The sequence below is a fragment of the Cyclopterus lumpus genome, chromosome 9 (assembly GCF_009769545.1).
Source record: "Cyclopterus lumpus isolate fCycLum1 chromosome 9, fCycLum1.pri, whole genome shotgun sequence".
NCBI classification, from domain to species: domain Eukaryota; kingdom Metazoa; phylum Chordata; class Actinopteri; order Perciformes; family Cyclopteridae; genus Cyclopterus; species Cyclopterus lumpus.
The window spans coordinates 20,458,113-20,479,413 of NC_046974.1; the positions used below are offsets into that span (position 1 = coordinate 20,458,113).

Consider the following 21,301-nt stretch of genomic DNA (forward strand, 5'->3'; position numbering starts at 1 on the left):
TTTTTTGTTTTTTTGGGGTTAAACATTATTTTGTATTTCTGTTGTACTTTAATACCTTGTGTACAGATCCAGAAATAAAGCTCTGGAAAAGGTGCAGAGATGACCGCATGTTCTTTATCGACACACAGAAGAGGTTAGAAAACTCTTTGGATTCATATCAGATTGGATGAGTACCGAGTTATGTGTTAAGTCTACGAACTTAAAGTAAACGCCAATATGACTGAAACCCGCTACATGATTATTCATACAATTACTTTGGGATCGGATTGAAAGTTTGTATTTCTGTTAAACAATGTCAAAAAGTAAATGTATAGTATGCCATCAAAAATGTTATGGCAAAAGTCATAGTTAAGTGTAGTTAAAAAACATTAATTGATAAGTCATATAACATCAGAAATCAAGAAAGTTATAGCATAAAGTAAAGACCTCTGAGGCAAATTTGTGATTTTGGACTATGCTAAATATTTAATTGAAGTACTGTATGATGAATAAGTCAAATATAAAAAAGTAATATAGTATTTCCTAAAAAAATATATCCAAAAGAAGAAAAAGAAACGTCAGCAGTTTTATATATATATATATATATATATATATATATATATATATATAAATATAATATATATAGTCTGAAAAAAGACCCTTGTGAATAAAAACCTAGAAAACATATCCAGAAATATAGACAATCAAAAATGTAACAATGAGAAATGTTCAAGAAGCAATCTTTATTGTTGTAAGAATTGTACATAAACATTGATTTGTTTGTTAAATCATTAAATACCTTGAGTACAGTAGGTGTTGAACACTACACACCTAAAGAAAACACAAGTAACCTACCACTTTCATTTAGAGACTTTCTACTAAATAAATTAGATTAAAATGTGGTCTTTTTGTTGGGGAACCAATGGAGACCCATTTGGATAATTACCAATCAATGCATTGTTGTATAACAATTAGTATAATGGTCAGTCGTCATGGAATCCGACATAGATGTTCAAACCTTCTAATTGTCGGAGCGACCCTTGAGCTCGACAGTGGATCTGCTGATGGAGGCTGCGTGATGCGGTTGAAAACAACAAAGGGGAGCTTGAGCAGAGGTCGTTTCCGAGGTCAAGAGTGAGCTGCCAAACTCAACTTTACAGTAAAAAGTCATAAAAGTGCTCAGACAGCAACTTTGAACATCTACAGTCCCATTACAAAGTGTGTGAACTCACTCACGCTGATAACGACAGTTGAAAGCTTAGCAGAACTGAGACTGTCAATATAAAAAAAAATGAATTAGTAGTTCATCGCTACGGTCGTCTGAGAGGAATGGGCAGAGTAAGAAAGTCCTCCGCCAACGTCACTTCCACATCACTGTCCTGCAGAGCGTCCTCCGCCTGCCGCTTGAGCTCCGCCACGTCATCCTCGTCCCCGTCCTTCTGCAAGGAGCCGGGTTTGTACCTCTGGCTGAAGTGGGACAGCACCAGCCTCCGTGCGCAGCAGGCCCGGGCCACCGCGGCCGCCATTTCAGGTGTACTGTGTCCGTGGTCCACCGCTTTCTCTCGGTGCTCGTCCCCGAGCGTGGCCTCGTGAACCAGAACGTCCGCTCCACTGCACAGCCTCAGTGGTCCGTCGCCGAGGACGGAGCTGCAGTCTCCGAAGACGCAGACTTTCCGACCCGGAATGGCTTCTTGCAGCACCTCACTGGACAGAACGACGCGGCCACTCTCCAGCGTTACTGGCTTGCCGGCTTTCAGCCGACCATAAAGCGGCCCCGGTTTCAGGCCTGGGGGTGGGGGGTGGGGGGTGGGACACACACAAAATAAGGCCATTTACAATAAGTACCATTTGGAGAGCATTTACTTTCTGAAATGGCATATTGTAACATAAATGTGTCATAATATTGGGTGAGCTATGTGTATTTGGGTGACATAAAAAAAATCTATAGTTCGTAAAGAAAAAGTCATAGTCGGTCATAAACAATGTCACATTACATGGAAGTTATTGCAAAACATTATTTTCCATTAAAATATTTACGACCAATTTTGTTAAAAAATGTAATCATAATGTTCCCGTATATTGGCATGAAGATATTGTAAAGCTATTGGCTTTGTGTTTTGTGTAATATATCGATGATCTTTAACCGTAAACACAGTTTTAGTAGAGACTCCACGACACAGAGATTTATGCATCTCGTCCCTGCAGTCCGCATCACACAGCGGCGTTGTGGCTAAATCAATGTGGAATCATTCAAAATATGTAAAACGTGTACTGGAAGGCTGTAGATTTACATTTCTCAGTCATCTTTCACTGCAGCTGTTCCAAGCAAACAAAAAAAGAGTAACATTAAAGATGTACCAAGTTCCTTCAGGAGCTCAGTCTTTAGTCTTCCGGGACGATCATGCTCCTTGATGCAAAAGCCAAAGGAGGGGACGCGGTGAAACAACCTGAAGGCCTTGACCACGAACCTCTTGTCCTCAAAGAGGAGGTAACTGTCACTGGAGGCATCCAGGAAGATGGTCCGGCCCGGCTGCTCCTGTGGGTGCAGAGGACCGCACTCCGCAGTCATCTGAAGAGACACAACACTGAACATTAAAGGACGACGTGCTGCCGCGTGGGTGAAGAACACCGTGACCACCGTCTCATGGGCTGAGGGAACACTTTCAAACAAGCTAACATTAATTAATGGGAGTCACGCTACAAATAAGGCGAATTTACTTAGTTGACATTTGGACACCTACGTTTTGCAAAATAATGCTAAGGTATGACAGGTTGATGCCCATGACATACTTTGAGTTTGGTGAAATAAAATAAAAGTGATTTGAATATGTGGTAGATCAAAACTATGAGAGCAAATTTCTTAACATAACATGAAAATCAGTCACTTACCTGCAGGCTGAGCTGTCCCTCTTCTGGACTCTGGTCAGCTGTGGGCTCCAGCTCATGGACTACACACATCATGTAGATGAGATGAGAGCACAATACAACCATTTAAATGATTACATGTATAATTATAAAGTAAATAAGGCTGGAGGTGGAACATGTATTTGCTGTGTAAAGTACAGCAAATAAATGGGGCTGAAAATATGTCGTAGTTTCCATACAATAATTCCACACAATGTAAACATGAATAGCGTAGCTGTGATTCGCTACTGACGAGCGAAAACCTGATGAAGTTGTGAAAAAATTTATTCTTTATTGCAACGGCTACATGTTATATAAATAAAATAAACAAATGGGTGTTCAAGATATATGTCAAGCCAAATTTGTCTTGGTATGGGTAGAAATCCATTGTGTATCATCCGCACTCGACTCAGGGTGAGTTTGCTTTGTTGCAAAAACTATACTATACATTGTTGCTACCATAAAAAAAAGTTGTATATATATATATATATACACATTTTTACATAAAAGTGACTAAACTGATGAACTAGTTTGTAAAACAAATATCGGAATGAACCGTACTATCTCCTCCTGAAGGTTGCAGATGAACTCCCAAATGCAAAGTGCGTAAACATGTCCGATCAGAATGTGCAACCCATAGTTTACATTGGTTCTAACAGATGGACGCATCGGAGGCTGTACATCCAGGAACCTGCCTGCATAAGGGAAGAGCAGCTGGGACCCCGTGAGGCCGAGGGTCACCCGTAAAAAGTGGCGGAGCCCCCGCGGCCCGTAGATCTCCACACAACTCAGGTTCTGCTGCTCGGGGTTGGTGTTGAGGCTCACGGTGCAGAGGAGGCCGGGCAGACCGAACAGGTGGTCCCCGTGCAAGTGAGAGATGAACACCTTGGTGATCCGACCTGAGGGGGACAACACAACGTCAGTCAACAGGCGGCATGATGGGAATGAGGCGAGTTTGAAACACTGCAGTAATCTCACTCACGCACACTGACTGACTGTGTCTGTCTGTCTGTTTCTCTCTCTCTCGCTCTCTGGCTCCATTCATATGGATAATAATAATGTGTGTGTGTGTGTGTGTGTGTGTGTGTGTGTGTGTGTGTGTGTGTTAGTCACTCACTGTCCCTCAGGCTGTGGCATGACAGGACATATGGTGCAACAAGCGCTATATAAATTAAATGCATCATTATTATTATTATTAACAAGGTGGGCTGTTTTTCCTTCTCCTAGCAGGATTCTTAGTTGAGAAGATTCTCCCAATTCTCTGAATCCAATAAAGTTCGTCTTGTTTCTGTATACTTATCACACTTTAGGAAGTGCATCTCTCTCTCTCTCTCTTACCAGCTCGTAGTTGGCTCTTCATCAGCTGGGTCTGGGTTCCCTCCCCGCAGTCGAACAGCCAGCACTCCCCTTCTGTCCGCAGCACCAGCGCCGAGGCCCCGCGGTGAGGAGACGGGTAGGCCGAGCCGGTCCCGAGGAACGTCACATCCATGGTCATCCTCCCGAAGTTACGGGAGTGCAAGGCTCACTGTAAACAGTCACATTGTGATGACGTGTCGCGAGCGACGGTGCGGCGTTTACGTACAGTCGGTTTTTCGAGAAGTATGTACATGTGTATAATACTGTGGCATAACACAGTATATTGATTTAAAATCCTCGTGAAACTCATCTTCTAGTGGTGTCATCTCTCTTTTTGCAGGCATAGTGATTTAAGAAGGGCACAAATAAGAACTTTTATTTTCAACTCCATTTTCAGACCCGTTTCCTGCTTTATTGCAGTGAAACTTCTCAAAGCTTAAATTAAAATGAATTAAAATACACAAAGACTAGCACTTGGTTTACAGTTCCAATTTAAAATCTGCAGCCAAAAGGAGGTTAAACTGTTTATTCTGCACATTGGTATTCTCTCTGCGTACAAACACTACGAAAATATTATTGTGTGACAAAAATAAATTTCAGAAAACACAACTCAAAAGCGTCAGCAGGGATGACAAGAATCACGGCAGCAAAAACAATCACAAAATTCCTACACGAGAAAGTAAAAAAAAAAAAACCTGGGCGATGAGTCAGTAACAACAACAACAACAACTGGTTAGACACGCGAATGTGCACAAAACCTTGTGTTCACAGTCTATCAGAAGAAAACTGCACATTGTATCCTGAGATGAACATTTAGAGGCCGAGTATAGAATTATAGAATGACTAGATTTACAGTGTCTACAGCAATACTATGAATTAAGTAGATTAATTGGTAGTTTTAATGGTTTTCAGACTTAAAACTTGTACATTTTAGCTGCAAAGGTGTGTGCATGTGTGTGTACAGTATATATGGTCAGGGTTTCACATTAAACATTCCTTATCTTTGGATCACCCGCTGTAATATACTGCAGCATTCTGAGCAAATATGAAGATCTTACAGATACAAGTACAGTACACTCTATTGACATTAACAGATGTGGGATATTAGGAAACCGGAATATAGTGAATACAATATCCTACTTTGAGAAATGCATGTCATGACCTCGAGGAAGTCGTCATCTGCTAGAACTACAATGACTGAACGGCATACTCACTGGATTTGATACAACACGTCCAACAGAAATGCTCGAACAAATGTCAACAGAAAAATATTTTTCTAGTTACACTTCAGATAGTTAACGTTGACTTAATAACATTACTTTGTTTCTTCCTCAGAAATATGTGTTGTCAGTAACAATCTATATGATCATCTTGTATGCACCGCTACCCTTTAGCATCGAGTACTGTACATTACAAATGCCAGTAAGGACTTGAACATCACCAGAAACGGTCATTTTCAGAATGAAGTGAACCTGTTGAAAAGGCCCAGAAGGGCCATTTGGTCACTACACTTTGTCAATAACAGTTTTTGAATAGCCCCCAGACAATAAGTATAATGCATCAAACGTCACATACGTGGAACAGACTTAATTACTGTTTGCAACCGCCTTGTATTAAACTTATTTATTCACATCTTACACATCACTGTTATCTGTTTTATTTTATTGAAGGTTTATTTCATCTTCTATTTCCTTTTTTTAATCAAAGGGGTAATTTCTAGGGATGGATTATTCTTACCACACCTCATTAAACGGGCTGTTGATGAGAGACTTTCTAATGAATATACAGCTGAAGGGCAACACATCTAAATACACCCATCAAGCTAAATAAAATAAATTCAGAGAAATACATACAATGTGACAAAAGCATTCAAACAAATAAAATGCTGGAGTGGATGTTGGTCTCACGAGTGTTTTTAGATATCATTTTCATTCAACTTCCCTTCATAAAATTTCATATACTTTCTTTATATCTTCCCTCCATTTCTCTCCTGAGTAACAATATTTCCCGTCGTTCTCTCCTAGTTTGAATACAAAGGCCGAGTACTTTAACCCTCTGCTTTACTCAACCTTCTCTGATAAGCAATGTTGCCCGATTTAAGCACAGGAGTCAAGGAGTCTTTCACCATACCTGTTATACCGGTGTATACTGGTATATTGGTTGCATTATCGAAGCCATCAGAGGCCCGCCTGATGTGAAAAAAAGGCAATGTGAATGATTGAACTGCATATTAATGAGTGCAGTGAAGTTTGGCATCAGGAGTGTCTCTTTAGCATTAGATTATAGTCATCATTTTATTAAATATGGAGTGACTACCTTTTGAAATAGGTGCAAAATATATTTTTTTCCGTGGCATTTTCTAACGAAAAGGTAACTTAGTCTCTGGTTATTTATGACTAACAAGAAAGATCGTAGATGATGACACAAACACACAACACATCATCTCTAGTTCCTTGTAATAAAAACATCTTGGCCTTGAGCAGAGACAAAGTGTTTGTTTTACTACTCAATGCAATCTAATAGACCGTTCAGATTTGACTTTTTGAATTGGATGCAAGTGTGGTATTTTGTTTTCTGCTTAGTATATGACAATCACATGTAATAACTGTAATATACCGCATTATTATCTATATCTATATATTTTTTAACAGCATAGATAATTACAATGCATCTCAAGGTTGCAACAATGAAACCAGATTTCCACACTGCCTTTTACCCACCACCAGGGGGCCCTCCAGGTGCCATGCAGGTAACTGGGATGTGAAGGGAAAGTGTCCATTCACATTTAAATTTCCTCTTTAAAAATCCTCTTTCCTCTCTACCCTTTCACTGGTATAATAAGACTTGTTTAGTGCAAATGGAGTCAGGTGGCAGCAATAAGGGGCTTCTACTGACGGATTTATAGGAGCAGATGTTTGCACTAGGGTAATTATGATCATCTCAAATTAGGAGGTCAGCGGAAAACAAAGAGCACAGAGAGGGTCTGGTCTACTTTTGGTCAGTCTTGGGGCTGAAGCTGACACCTGGCCAGTCGTAGGTATCTGGCTCGAAGGAGTCGTAGTGGGTGTCCCACACAGTTGCGCGTACAAAGCTGTCCTTGTCCGTAGGCTCAGGGTAGCGAAACGCCATACCGTTAGCGTAGACGAACTCCACCACCTAGAGCAAAAGGAAGTTTGGCATTGATAAATACTGAGAGGCAGATACAAATAGAAAATACAGACACAAGAACGCAGACAAAGAGCAAGGGGAAGATCAACTGACCAAACGTTACTGCACAACTACAGCCAAAAAAGACTGGAACGCAATACTGTGTCATCAAAATGTCATCTTAAGTGGTCCAAGTTGCTACATTTAGGCAGGAACAGTTGAGGTGTGGACCGACAATGGCCGGTTCATCAACAGCCAGAGAAGTGATCATTTTCAGGAGACTTGCCTTAACAGCCATCTGGATGGAGACCTCTCTGATGTTGGAGAGAGGAGGATAGAGTCTGCCTTCTTCCAGCTCTTTATCTGTCAGCTGCTCTGCAAGGGTCTAGAAAGAGTTTAAAAATACTTTGAGAGTAAAGATGAATTTTTGGGGTCCAAAATAACAGAGACATAAAAACTAGTACTATTGCCAACAGCGCATTTCTCTGCCGTTTACCACCTACATAAGAGTTAAGTCATAAAAACAATCTGTGCTTTTTAATTAAAAAAACAAGACAGGATATTTTTTTTTCAAACAAGAGCAAACCACTAGTGCTCATATTACAAAACATGAAAGGGACAGTGTCCTCTTAATGCGAAATATTTCAATATTGAACAAAGAATGCTGGCAAGATATCATCTTGTGATGTATATCATTGATCAATGTAATCAAATCAAATACTAAAGAGGAAAAAACATAGATGGAAGAAGCATCAGCCGTTAGTCTAGAGAGGGGACAGGAGACATCGAAGGGTTAATTAAAGATGGTAAATGGACCTGTACTTGTATCGCACTTTTCTATTCTTCCGACCACTCAAAGCACTTTAACACAACATGACATCATTCACCCATTCACACCCATTCATACACTGATGGGAGGAGTCACCTGCCCATCAGGACTAACTAACATTCACACACCGGAGGCCACTGAGCCACAGTCGCAGTAAAGAGGATTTCTATGACCAGATACAGCATATGTACACATGACGAGTCAGCAAGAAAGTGCAGGATGGTGTGGGGAAAATGTACAAATGAACTTCAGAAAGTTTAAAGAAGAGATAGACAGAGAAACACTTAGTTATGACTTCAGACCTTGGCCGCCTCTAAGAATACTTTGTCACTGATGTGTCTCACTCCGCTCAGGATCACAGCCAGGGCCACACCTGCAAAGCACAGACATCATGTGTTCTGAACAGACTGCATCATCATCTCATCATTTTCAACAGAGTGGCAACATTGTATAAACACTCAGGTTATTTATTAACAATCTATGTTATTCACAGTCATTTTTTTTAATGTCCATGGAATCGGTAGATAATCCATACTCTCTTGTGGTCATTATGATTATTCATTTAAATGTTTCTTTCACCAGGGAAGATGTACGCGTTGTTCCCTTGTCCAGGGGTGTAGATGCGGCCATTCAGAGTCACTGGACCAAATGGACTGCCGCTGGCAAAGAGACATCTACCCTGTGGGACAAAGAAACAAAAGCGTGATGATGGGAGGAAAAAAAAGAAAAGGACAATAGCAAGAAGAGCGATTTGACAGCACAGGAACTTTTAATGCTTAATTTTCGGAGTTAGTCAAAAAGAAACATAGGAAAGGAAAGAACTGCGTACATCAGTGAGTGTGTAGGCGTCCTCTGCTGTGCACTCGGCTTTATTGGTCGGGTTACTCAGGGCAAAGATAATTGGTCTTTCGTTCAGGGTTCCCATGGACTTGATGACGTCATGGGTGAACAGACGTCCAGCTCCTGACACACCTGGAGGTAGGAAAGAGAAATGTTGATCAGACTGCGTTTGTGATCCATCAATATCGAAAAAAACGGAGCCTCGACAGGATGATTTAATGAGCACATAAATCATAAATAGCCTAAATATAAAATAAAGATATTCAATTTGACCTGATCTGGATGAAATAAAATAGATCCTAACAACAAGAGCATATTCATTATTTTGTCTCAGTGCATTTTCAGTGGCGACTGTGGGTCGATCCCCTTGTTGATGTGTCCTCGAGCAAGACACTTAACCCTGAATTGCTCCCCGTAGCTGTGTGTATGATAGTAAGTCGCTTTGGATAAAAGTAATAATGTAATGTAATATTCCAAACTGTACTGCAAGGCTTTAAAGACACAATTACAGAAAATAAGAAGTTCCTCACCAATGATAGCTGTGGGTTTGATGGTGTTGACGGCATCTAGGAAGCTCTCTACAGTCCCCGGACTGTCATGAAGAAATGCCTCCTGGTTAGAGTCAGTTTCCTGCAGTCTTCCCTGGAATCACAGACAGTATATTGGTGGCAACAAAAATATCAAACATAAATATAGTGAAATCTCTGCATCAAAAAGACAGTGAGCCAGGCAGGATGCCAGTAAGATGTCTTACTAACCTTTACTAGTAAGCCATCTTTATCGTACAGCCAGATCTTATTTCTGGCCTCAGCTTGGGTCATTCCTCTCTCCATCATGGCCATGACAATCAGATTGGCAATACCAAGGGCAGCCTAGGGAGGAAAAAATCACTTAAAGTTACACTTAAAAGGGCTTCGACAGTGTATCCTTAATACAAATTAACCCTTATTTTCTAATAAGAAAATGCCTACAGTATGTAAATCAACCCTTTTCTTTCTGATCAATGTTGAATTCTTTTAATTCATAACATAAGTAATGTTGGATAATCATTTATTTTTGGCATTACCAGCTGTGGTCAGTAGGGGGCAGTATGGCGTCTAGAAAATATTTTTGATATATGGGACTTTTCAAATTAGATAGAAAAAAAAGAGCAAAAAGGCAAAAAACATCAAAGCAAAACCAAGAGAAGTTGAATTGACAAAGATGATCTTACCTCTCCAGCTCCCAGGAAAAGCACCCGGTGTTCAGTGATGGGTTTGCCGAGGGCTCTCTGAGCTGCTAACAGACCAGCAAGGGCGACAGCCGCAGTGCCTGGAAACATGCAGAAGAACACAACAGTAAACAATAAACAGATACATCCCTATTTGTTTAGATAGGAGGATCCCCCGAATGATTTAGTTATGTTGCGCTTGTTGCCTTTCAGACAACATGAACGCGTTGTGTTGTGTTTCAACACCCGATCTCAGCCGACCTAAACACAGGCGAGTTTTCAAAGAGGTTCCTGCTTTTGCATTTCCTAATGTGAATAAAGTTCACAATCTATTTCATTCAAGCAACTAGATTTTCATTGTGAAATGAAAAGAAGGCAAATCAATCTTAAAAAAGCAAATCAAATCAATCTAAAAAATATGGTTCTTTAACAAACACCAACTGAACTTTTCTGAACGTAATCCGTGTAAACATCATGGCATACGATGTGTGAAGGGTTAAATGGGCACCTTGGATATCATCGTTGAAGGTGCAGTACTTCTCCCTGTACTTCCTGAGGAAGCGGAAGGCGTTGTGGTTCCCAAAGTCCTCAAATTGGATCAGTGTGTCCTGCCCGTATTTTTCCACCACAGCCTCCATGAACTCATCAATCAGATCATCGTAAGCTTGAGAGCGATCTCGCTCCTGGTACAGGCCCATGTACAGCGGATCCTGGAGGAGAGTCTAATTGGAGGGAAAGGACAAATGTATGAAGTATAATGCATGTGCACCGTATACAACAAGCATACACGTAACCATCCTACCTGATTGTTTGTGCCAACATCTATTGCCACAGGCAGACATCTCTCAGGTCTAATGCCAGCACAGGCAGTGTACAGGCAAAGCTTTCCGACAGGGATGCCCATTCCGTATACACCCAGGTCCCCTAATCCTAAAATACGCTCTCCATCTGTTACGACTACTGCCTAAAGAAAAAGGGGAGATGGAAACAAATTGGACATTTGACAAGCACACAACTGTGAACAACTGGACGAGCCAGGTGAATGTAGAAACTCTACAGCTCAGTGCTGGGTTTAATTACAAATACTTCCCTAGACTTACTGTGAAAAGTAGAACTGATTTTGATCGATTTTTATAGTTGTTTAACCATATCTGCATATTCACTGCTCATTTGTAAATGAAAAAAAGTCAGTCAATGGGTTTGAGAGGGATGAACGGCCCAAGTAGACTCTTGTATAGGTGGTGTTACTGTGATGAGCACTTCAGGTACTCACTGCAACATTAGTCTCTGGCCAATTGTCCAGGATGGAACGAATGTGTCCTTTGTCCCGAATAGAGATGAACAAGCCTCTGGTGAGAGAAGCAAGGGGACGGGATGAGAACAAGGACAGATTCTAAACATTACAAACTACAGGAAAACACAACCAAAAACATATCTCCACTACATATATTGTGCCCATATTTAGGTTCATATTCACATATCTCTGTATTCACCTTCTGGCTGAAACACTCCGTTTTAGCGCCTGTGTTTTAGCTATTTTTGTATCCTTTGTTTGGTTAGTTGTGCTTTGGCTTTGTGTTGGCTGGTTGTGATTAGTTTTTTTGGTTACGTTTTGGTTTGTTGGTTGGTTGTATTTTGGTTGTGTGCTGGTTGATTGGTTGATTGTGTATTTTGGTTGGCTGGCTGTGTTTTGGTTTTGTTATTGTTAGATGAGCTTTGGTTGTGTGTCGGTTGGTTGTTGTTGGTTTTGGTTTAGGTTGTGTGTTGGTTGGTTGATAGTGTTTAGGTTCTATGTTAGTTGTGTGATGGTTGGTTGATAGTGTTTAGGTTCTATGTTAGTTGTGTGGTGGTTGGTTGGTTGGTTGGTTGATAGTGTTTAGGTTGTGTGTTGGTTGTGTGTTGGTTGGTTGATAGTGTTTAGGTTCTATGTTAGTTGTGTGTTGGTTGGTTGGTTGGTTGGTTGATAGTGTTTAGGTTGTGTGTTGGTTGGTTGATAGTGTTTAGGTTCTATGATAGTTGTCTGATGGTTGGTTGGTTGCGTTTTGTTGTGTCTTTGTGGTATTTTGGTTGGTGGGTGTTTTTTGTGTTTGGTTATGTTTAGGTTGTGTATTGGTTGCTTATTGTATTTCAGATAGGAGTTGATTTACATCCTTTACAATGCAAAGGTAGTTATGGCTCCATAGCATGTAAGCGTAAATAACACTGCTGGTTTGAATGTTTGTGATAAAGCAGGTCTGTCTATCAGTAACGTGTTATAGGAAGTCAAATGTGTGAGAGGCATTGTTATACGTATTCAAATTCCTCTCACATGTTATTTTTACAATCTGGCGTCAATTTAACACCTCACCATCTGCATTGCCAATATTCCCAGTCTCTATAATGTGTGTACGTCTGTGTCAGAGTTTCTGTACAGATGCGGATATTCTTCGGTGAAGTTGTTTTTTATTGATCACAAGTTTTACGTGGGAAGTGGCATATGCCTCTTTCGGAACCGCTTTGTGCGTACGCAAGGATTATAAATGAGACCCCAGGACTTATATTACATTGTTTTCCCTTTTACTTCTTGATTGTCGATAGTTTTACTGCATGCTTACTTGGGTCTTCTAAAGATGTGCCCATAATGTGTGCAGGCCAGGCCGACAGTGGGAGTGTAGACAATTGGCATCAATTCTTCTATGTCTTCCATTAACACCCTGTAGAAAAGCCTCTCATTCCTCTCCTGGATGCCCATCAAGTAGATGTACCTGGGCGAAAAAGTAGGGGAGAGAGAGACAGAGAGAGAGAGAGAGAGACAGAGGGAGAGGGAGAGAGAGTCAGAGAGAGAGAGAGAGAGGAAAGTTATAAGGAGATATTTCAGATATACATATGATTAATAATGAATGCTAAAATGCAAAACAGAGAAACTCATACTGTGACTTAACGTTCCAATGCTTTAAGCAAAATATGTCCTTACTTCTGCAGGGGGTCGGTCATGTTCTTGAGATTATTCTGAAAGCGCATCGCCTGAATGTCCTGAGTCTCCACCTTGGGAGGCAACAGACCATGTATCCCTAAAATCTGTCGCTCTGGTAGAGAGAAGGCCATGCCCTGGAGGAAAACACAAAGAGTGAGGGAATGGGTAGGGAGACAAAGAGAATGAACTCTGATCGAAGATAAGTGTGCCATCCTACTACATTTATTTGGGTATTAAATAGCTACAGACTGTCAAGAGAAGTACAACAAGAATTGTAGGATGTATACATATTATAGACATCATCTCCCATTTGTCTGAGTAATAAAGCTTAATCATCACCTCTCTGGGCCACAGGGTGTTCTACTTTTAATGTGCATACTTTGCATTACTGAATCCCCCCTCATAACAAGTACTGTTATGTGGGGGGATTCAGAAAACGTTCACATGCTATGATGTCTTTTGGTCACCAGAGGGCGCATTGTATCATCTATGCACTGACCTATTGCTGACCTATTGCCACTTAACAGGAGACGGACAGCTGGGTTAAAGGTGGAGACCACATTGAAGCAATTTTACAGTTGGTAATAGAAAGAAAAAGGGAATAAGAAAGGGGAGGAGCCTCAAGGAAGCCAATAAGGAGGACTCTGTGCAGAAACTCCCTATGAATAGAAGAGAAAGGGGGGGTGGGGGATGAGGGGTACAAGGTGTTTTGATGATCAGTATGCAAGAGTGTATGTCGGTTTCTTGAAACCGTTTCTGAAAGAAATATGGACACAACAGATGGAAAGCATAATGTCTGTGGCTCGGGAAAGGGCTGATTATTCTGTGATAGTGATGGATGCTTGGGGCTCCCCGGGCAAACTGCCGAGTCATGCTAATGGGGCATTTCACTCCTCTCAACGCAACATGCTGCAAACCTCTGAAATCTAGTTGTCGTTTTCTCATTCTACGTGGAATTAAATGCTTAAATGTGTCTTGGTTTGTTCAAATGATTTTGTGTATATTGTGTGATTCACTCAAGGGCATTATCTATCAAATAAATAATTATGAATTTATATTATTTTTGTAGTACTGTTTGTATATGTATTTCTGAAATATATTTTTCTGTATATCCTATGATTTGTTTGTTGAAACTGAACACTTAATAGAAGCTAACTTAATTTCAATTTCAAAATTATTTAATTTACTACAGATAGTAAGTTATCTTTTAAGTTCATCATTCATAATGTGATAATAACATTTCCCAAATCCGATCATCCATCAGGCTTACAAATTTGAATTTAGTTGGCATCCACATGATGAAAATGTGTATTGTACAACTATTAAAGATAGCAATGTGGCCGAGGATTGTGGGAACACAGTCTGTCTGTCTTGCTGACAGTTGAATATCATCAACAATGCATTTATGCAACACTCTGAGCTTAAGTCATGATGAGTCATGAGATTTATGAAGATTCAGTCTCCTGATGCGAGTCTCATCCGCTCTGGCAAATACAGAAATGTTATGAGTAACAAGCATGCTGTTGTTTGTGTCTTGCTTGATACAGTTTTAAGGGTTTTTATGGCCACAGTGAACTTTTAAATGCTGGAATCAATTCAAAAGTTGAACTTCCGTTTAAATATAAATCACAACCAGATACCGCTCACAGAAGAAGAGCATTAAAACGTCTTCTTCACAAAGTTGTTTCACACAATAAATTTCTAAACTAGACCCAAAGAGATCAAATAAACAATGAGGAACCAGGCACAAAGTGCAATGTGAAATGTAGTTACTGTGTGTAATGTATTTCTAGGACTATCAGCCAGCTCCTGACCAGTTTACATGTAGGTTGGAATTTCTATATTTAGCACAACTTGGCTAAATTAAGCATAACCTGCAAAAAGTGAGATCCTGTCACCTCGAGCAGCTACAGCCTCATGTTTCAAATGTCATTCGTAGCTTTCGGCAGTCGGGAAACACCGGACAATAAACCTCCCAGGCAAACGGCTCCGAGCACACACCAACCATGTCAAACGCAAGGCATCAAACAATGTGATTCGTCTCATTCGAGGTATTGAATTAAAGAGCAAGTTAAAATGGCAGGGAAAAGGAATATCAAAAGCAGAATGAAACCAAAAAGGCAGATGAGACAAAGAGGTACAAAAATCAAATTTGCAGCACAGAAAAAACTAACTTAAGAAGCCGTAGTTGCACAAAGAAAGGTGGCGACCATTTAACCGACATTCATCACCACGCCCAACAGTGATGCTGGGTGTGCTCACATATCCAACATACTTGAGGATTTTATCAGACCATTTTTTAATCCCAGATTATTTGATTTTGCACAAGATGCCAAATGTTCGGATGGGGACTTTTGGAAGAAGATTATTTAAGGATTTCTCAGCAATTCTTCTAAAGAAAAAAAAAAATCATCTTAGGTGCATAGTCAATAATTAAGACATTAGATAGGGAGCTATTTGGAAATAGGAGTATGTGTTCTTAGTTGTACTCAATAAACAAGTACAGCGGCTTTGTATAGATTCAAATTGTGTGATAACTAATGAAGGTGCTCTGCTAATATGGCTGCAGCCACCAACCAGCTTCTGGAAAACCATCGACACTGATGGGCAAGTTTTTCTAGTTTTCAGCAGAACAAATCACGGGATTAACTGTTGCCGCATCTGACTGTACTTTATAATGCCATGCTGTCCTGTGTGACTGCGTGTGCTTGCATGAGAGGCGCTTTTTAAGTAACTGTGTTAGTTGATCATTACATGCAAAAGATTAATGATCAATTAAAGTTTCTAGCAGGAATTATATGTTTGTTCATTAAGAAATAGAAAAACCTCGTTGAGCGAAAGAAAGTCTGTCAACAATTTCAGAACCTACAAGTCAATTACTGTCTTTTACAACAACACACCTCTCCACTAGTCTTATCCAGGCAGTACAGACATATTGACAACCACTACAAGATGGAGGAGTGTCAGAAGGATTGAAAGGATAAAAAAACACACACACACTCACTCACTCACTCACTCACTCACTCACTCACACACTCACACACTCACTTTGTTGGTGCGAGGGTTGAGCATGAGGGGCTTGCCCTTCTCTTTGGTGTGTGCCCATCTGCACGCAGAGACACAGGGCCTCAGGGACCAGGTCGTCTTCAACCTGGACAACATGGTGGCCAGTCACTGGTCGAGGAGGTACACTGGTGGAAAGCTGCCGAGGAAGGAAAGAGAAACAAAGTTGACAAAATAACCCTATTGTTTTGAGGAGGCGTGGCTAATCCGTTTCCATCTTCATCTTCCTGCTTGGGAGAACTATTGAAATAATTGAAAGTTGTCCGTTCTGGGATGCTGAATATCGGTGTACAGTAGTTTCTATTAACATGGGCCATTACAGTTCACGTCTCATAAGATTCAAAAGACCCCAAAAAAATGTTTATGATGCGAATGCAATTGAAACAATTCTTTAGTGTCAAAGGGTTGTAAACAGTTATTGCTTTATGGTTCAGCTCTTCTTGTTCCCAACAGTCAAGACCTGAAGTCTACCGCTGCCACAACCTTTGATCATGTGACATCATCATACCCTTATCGCACCGTGGTATGACACTAGCTGTCTGCGATGAAGACCGTCCGCCTACTGACACACGCGTAATCATGGAATGCCTCCTGAATGCACTTGTCCCACGCTCGAGGATTACAGACGCTGAGAGCAGCGGCTCGTCATTAATCTGGATGCGGACAGAAGTGATTTAGTGTGATCTGGGGTAACAAAGCTTGGAAAGATTGTCATAATCCTTTTCCCAACAAGCTCCACATGGAGGCAGAGAACAAGGGAAATCAGTCGACGGACAGAAAAGATCGGAAGACTGGCAGATAACACGTAGCCCATCGCATGCTGGAGGGAAGACTCCAACTAACGATCACACGCATCGTACTATGTGGCGTCTGCAGAGCATACCCGGAGGAAGAAAATAAAGCAAGCTAATCAATAAATACACAAAACCAAATCTAATTTCCTTTCAACAATTTCACACCAACAACCACGACTTCATACTTGCTTTACTTGAGCGCCTCAATCTGAGTGGCAGCTGTTGTTGCTGGTGGCCGAGAATAGACCCATCATTGTGAGAGCTATGTTGCGCATGTGACCTGTGATGTGAAGCTATAGGGTGCTGTAGTTATGGTCGGTACAGAAAGTGGCCACTTAAAGTGACTCTGATGAACCTTTATAAGTTATAGACAATTAAGTGCAGCTTCAGCCTCATGATAATTATTGTAGCAATTATTGCTTTCCCACCGTACTGGACTAAAAGAACAACCTAAAATGTCCACATATGATTTAGATATAATGCTAACTATATCAACAATTATAACAATGCGCAACTATTTGGTGCTTTAGGTGAGTGTCAATAAATTAAAAGGCAGATTGCACAAGAACCCCTATATTACAAAGTAGACCACGAGGGAAATGTAGCCAGAAGATTTTCTCAATTGAACTATTACACACGGTAATTTCTGCTCTGGTTTCAAATGACTTCTATTGTCCAGCCCAAACGCCTTTTGGCCTTCCTTAAAGTCAAGACCTGACCCAGAGGAAATGCAACTGGACCTGTAAGCAAGTTATGTGGGGAACAACAACGTGACCTTTGTCGCATGCAGTTTCTAATTTAATTCCCTGTAGTTTAGTGGCCGAGACGAGGAGAATGCCAAAATACATATTACTTTGAAATACATATACATGAGGAAACGGCAATCAACTGTTGTCAGCTATACCATATATACTTGAAACACCTTTTAATGATATAATGGCCTTGAACAACGTGCAGCTGAGCTCAGTTCATGTAACAAACAGCACTCGGTCAATCTCCGTGTTGAATCACAATGCTGCTTTACTTTGATTAGCAACGTAGTTCATACGTTTGTACTGACATCAAAGAGTTCTTAGCAAACCATGAATGTGATTTTCCATTCGCCTGAACTTGGGAAAGAATAGTTTAAGAGGCCACAATGTGGTTTGATCGTGCACCAACTTTTTTTTGACAAGAATCTCTGATGAAAGAAATTACAAAGCAGAGCCAGCTGGCAGAGTCTTGGCTTACAAAACTACATCTCCAGGACACGCTGCCTAGAAAGCTGTGCCAAAGTGTAAGACCGTATGAATTATGAACAGCGCCAACAATCAACTAATTGTAATGCTGTTGATTTGATATGAGAGGGGGGAGGCCTTAATGCAGCGTCTATGAATCCTTGTGTCATACACTGTAAAAGAACATTTTATTTAACGTCTACTTCAGCTTCCCTCTCGTTTCTAGAACACACAGAGCCTGAATGTTATCAGTATGTCAGTTCTAAGGAAGCAAACATGCTCACATTCTCTGAGCTTCTTTTTAAACAATTATTATTAAAATAATTCTGGCACAGAAACCGTGATGAGCCAGCTTTGTTTCATTGTAGGAAGTCTGAATTCACTACTTGGACTGGAGATACTTAAGGAATGAAAATACAAGCACGTCTCATATGCCTATTAGTTACTAGTAAATATTTTAATACTCATCACATGAGGAAAACAGGATACAATCTAGCCAGACAATTAGTCGTAGTATTGCATTACGGTTCTGGAAGTACTCTTAATATAGAAATAATGTGTGCAAACAGTGTCTGCATTTAAAGAAGTAGGCATAATGTAATAAGAGGTTTCATTCCGGAAATGACTCACCAACAGAAAGCCATTGCTCTTGTACTACTACAGTCTAGCAATCAATCACATCAACACACACCTTCTCTGGTCTATGAGGGGGGGGGGGGACACTGTGAACAGCTTCAGTACTGGAGTGCAAGTGTAGTTATGCTCCCTCAAGGAGACAGTGGGTACAGCTTCACTCACAGGTGTTTCCTTCTCCCTTTCTCTGACACAAGGACTTGTCCATCTATTTGTTTATCTCATTATTAACAGGGTTAAGTACCAACGCCCATAGTGCAGCAGTTAGATTCAGGCAACACCTGCCATGCTGCATACGAACATCCGGTGTGCTGTAAATGTGTCAATAACCAGGACAGTAAACCCGTTGGTCTTATCAGTTATGTCTCATGTCCATGTTCTCAACTCAAAGGGATTAAAGAGATATGTATATATGTAGTATGGAGATGCTGGTGGGGGGGGGGGGGGGGGGGGGGGGGGTGTTACAACTCACTACGTACCTTAAACGCAACAACAACAACAAATGTAAGCTAGCCTGGTCAACAACTGGCCCCTGCTAAACGACGCTAGCTTACAACTAAAACGGACGGAGCCGTGTCGTTATCGGAGCCCCGGTTCAGGTCCTCGGTAACGTTACTCCGGGTGACGCGAGCCTGATGATGGACGTGCTGTCATTCATCCCGGGACCTCCCCTCACCCAGTCACGTTCACTGTCCGCTCAGAAACGGAAAGTTCCGAGATGACACACACACTTTGACTTGTCAGCTTACCTGCTCGTAGGTGGTATAATACTGCAGTTACTCCCGTGGTATATAGGTTTCTGTTAATAAAGCATGTTTCTCCAGGGGGCTGGCGGAATAAATGCTGTCGTGTGACCGCTGCCACAGACGCAGCAGGGTGGTAATGAGGAGACTCGCAGTGTCGAGGAACTCGGCCGCTCGACCAATCACATGCTGGGATGTTCTTCCTGGTTACCGTAAAGACTGACACGAGAGCCGCTGTCGTAACTACTGTAAAAGACGGTCGTCTCATTTCGAGGACATGTGTGTTTTCAGGATGTTTTCTTGTAAGATATAAATCATGGTTTGTCTTGTTGCGTGTTTTTCTGTTTATCTGTCTGATGTTTAGTTTTTCAGTGAAAAAAACAACAACTTATTCAGCAGTATTTTTTATATGGTTGAGATATGGGTTGAAATGACAAATTAACATGTATTAGCATCCCATCTGTAAAACATGTGGGCTTTCCCCTCCCCCTCACAACCTATATTAAGATGTTGTGCCTGTTTGCTGTTTTATTTGTGCAAAACAAGCAAAAAAGACCAGAGAAGAGTGGAGCAAGATTATATAATTATTTGCTGTATAGGAGAAGGCAATCAAGGTCAGGTTTTAATTGGTCACCTCACCTCAGATTTCACAATGCATTGGACTAATGGTGCCCCAAATTGGCTCCCAGACCTATTCTCCGTGTTAAGTTGGTTTTGTGGTAATTTGGTTTATCACTGTTGTTCGGGAATATAACCAAGTACAATATCACGTATGATGAGGGTCTTAAGGCTAATGAGTATTGTGTTACGGATCATTTCCAACTCAAGCGTAAACAGTTTTTATAGAGGAATCAAAAAATAGAGGGATCAAGAAATTGCTCTGCGGTCATGGATGACAGAGTCATTTTTGTTGGGTTAATGTATTTTATTTTTATTTTTATTTGTGCCGTGTGCTGTTTTGTATGTGTTTATGTCTTTCTGTTGAGTTGTGTGTAGGCCATTGTATAAGAGCATTGCAAGCGTTGGCTTTAAACACTGCGGCGGGGCAGAATAAATCATAATTGAATATCTACATTAATCAAATACAAAATAACCTTGACAAATTATAACAGCAATATATTTTATCTGAATTGGCAATAGAAAACGTGAAGTCAAATAATTGTTTGAGTCATGTTTTAATAATTCTTCAGCAAAAACAGAAACTGCAAAAAGAGATATTATATATCAATATTGAGCATCTAAAAACCTCAAAGCTTTTCTTAAGAAAAAAGCAGAGGGGTCTCTGGGGTACAAAATAGATAAAAGCCCACATAAATATGAATCCTAAAAGGTGACACATTACAAAAACAACAAAGTTTAAGCTATTTGAATAGTTGTGAAAGCCATGCAGAGGGGTGAGGCTATGTTACATTCAGCAAGCTGGAAGCATCAAGGTGAACTGAGGCACATGTTCTACATTTCTTCAAACACTTAGGCTCAGTAACCACATGTGTTACAGTATGCTTGTGTTTTTTGTCAATAATGTTATTGCTGGCTTAGGTTACCTGGAGAGGAAACAGTATAATGCAAAAAGTGATAATTAAACATGTACAAGTACAAACTATAGACTCCTTTTTATTAGTTTGACTGCAGC

At 40.7% G+C, this 21,301-nt stretch overlaps 2 protein-coding genes across 2 annotated transcripts; both read right to left on the reverse strand.

Moving 5' to 3' along the window:
- Positions 1 to 707: 707 nt before the first annotated feature.
- Positions 708 to 4,415, reverse strand: elac1 (elaC ribonuclease Z 1). The gene is made up of 5 exons (XM_034541521.1): positions 4,222 to 4,415; positions 3,579 to 3,782; positions 2,869 to 2,927; positions 2,338 to 2,548; positions 708 to 1,765 (listed from the first exon to the last, which is right to left on the reverse strand). The coding sequence occupies exons 1-5, from the start codon at positions 4,376 to 4,378 to the stop codon at positions 1,290 to 1,292; spliced, it is 1,107 nt and encodes a 368-aa protein (XP_034397412.1). The 5' UTR covers positions 4,379 to 4,415; the 3' UTR covers positions 708 to 1,289.
- A 335-nt stretch (positions 4,416 to 4,750) lies between these two features.
- On the reverse strand, positions 4,751 to 19,882 carry me2 (malic enzyme 2, NAD(+)-dependent, mitochondrial). Its single transcript, XM_034541810.1, has 15 exons — positions 19,675 to 19,882; positions 16,267 to 16,420; positions 13,219 to 13,352; positions 12,860 to 13,009; positions 11,539 to 11,614; positions 11,068 to 11,229; positions 10,774 to 10,987; positions 10,269 to 10,366; positions 9,814 to 9,927; positions 9,586 to 9,697; positions 9,045 to 9,187; positions 8,795 to 8,894; positions 8,518 to 8,588; positions 7,673 to 7,771; positions 4,751 to 7,395 (listed from the first exon to the last, which is right to left on the reverse strand). Exons 2-15 carry the CDS (start codon positions 16,378 to 16,380, stop codon positions 7,228 to 7,230), a joined length of 1,755 nt encoding a protein of 584 aa, XP_034397701.1. The 5' UTR covers positions 16,381 to 16,420; positions 19,675 to 19,882; the 3' UTR covers positions 4,751 to 7,227.
- Between the last annotated feature and the right edge of the window lie 1,419 nt (positions 19,883 to 21,301).

Bases quoted from the DNA above. Each gene is read 5' to 3' on its own strand.
- me2 (XM_034541810.1), bottom strand. From the start codon at position 16,380: ATGTTGTCCAGGTTGAAGACGACCTGGTCCCTGAGGCCCTGTGTCTCT. The intron at 13,010-13,218 runs GTAAGGACATAT...TTTTTCGCCCAG, and splicing joins ATGACCGACCCCCTGCAGAA to GTACATCTACTTGATGGGCA. The intron at 10,988-11,067 runs GTAGGATGGTTA...CCCTCCAATTAG, and splicing joins ATGTTGGCACAAACAATCAG to ACTCTCCTCCAGGATCCGCT.
- elac1 (XM_034541521.1), bottom strand. From the start codon at position 4,378: ATGACCATGGATGTGACGTTCCTCGGGACCGGCTCGGCCTACCCGTCT. The intron at 2,928-3,578 runs GCAGGTTCCTGG...TGATGTGTGTAG, and splicing joins GCTGCTCTTCCCTTATGCAG to TCCATGAGCTGGAGCCCACA. The intron at 1,766-2,337 runs GTACATCTTTAA...CCCCACCCCCAG, and splicing joins TGAGCTCCTGAAGGAACTTG to GCCTGAAACCGGGGCCGCTT.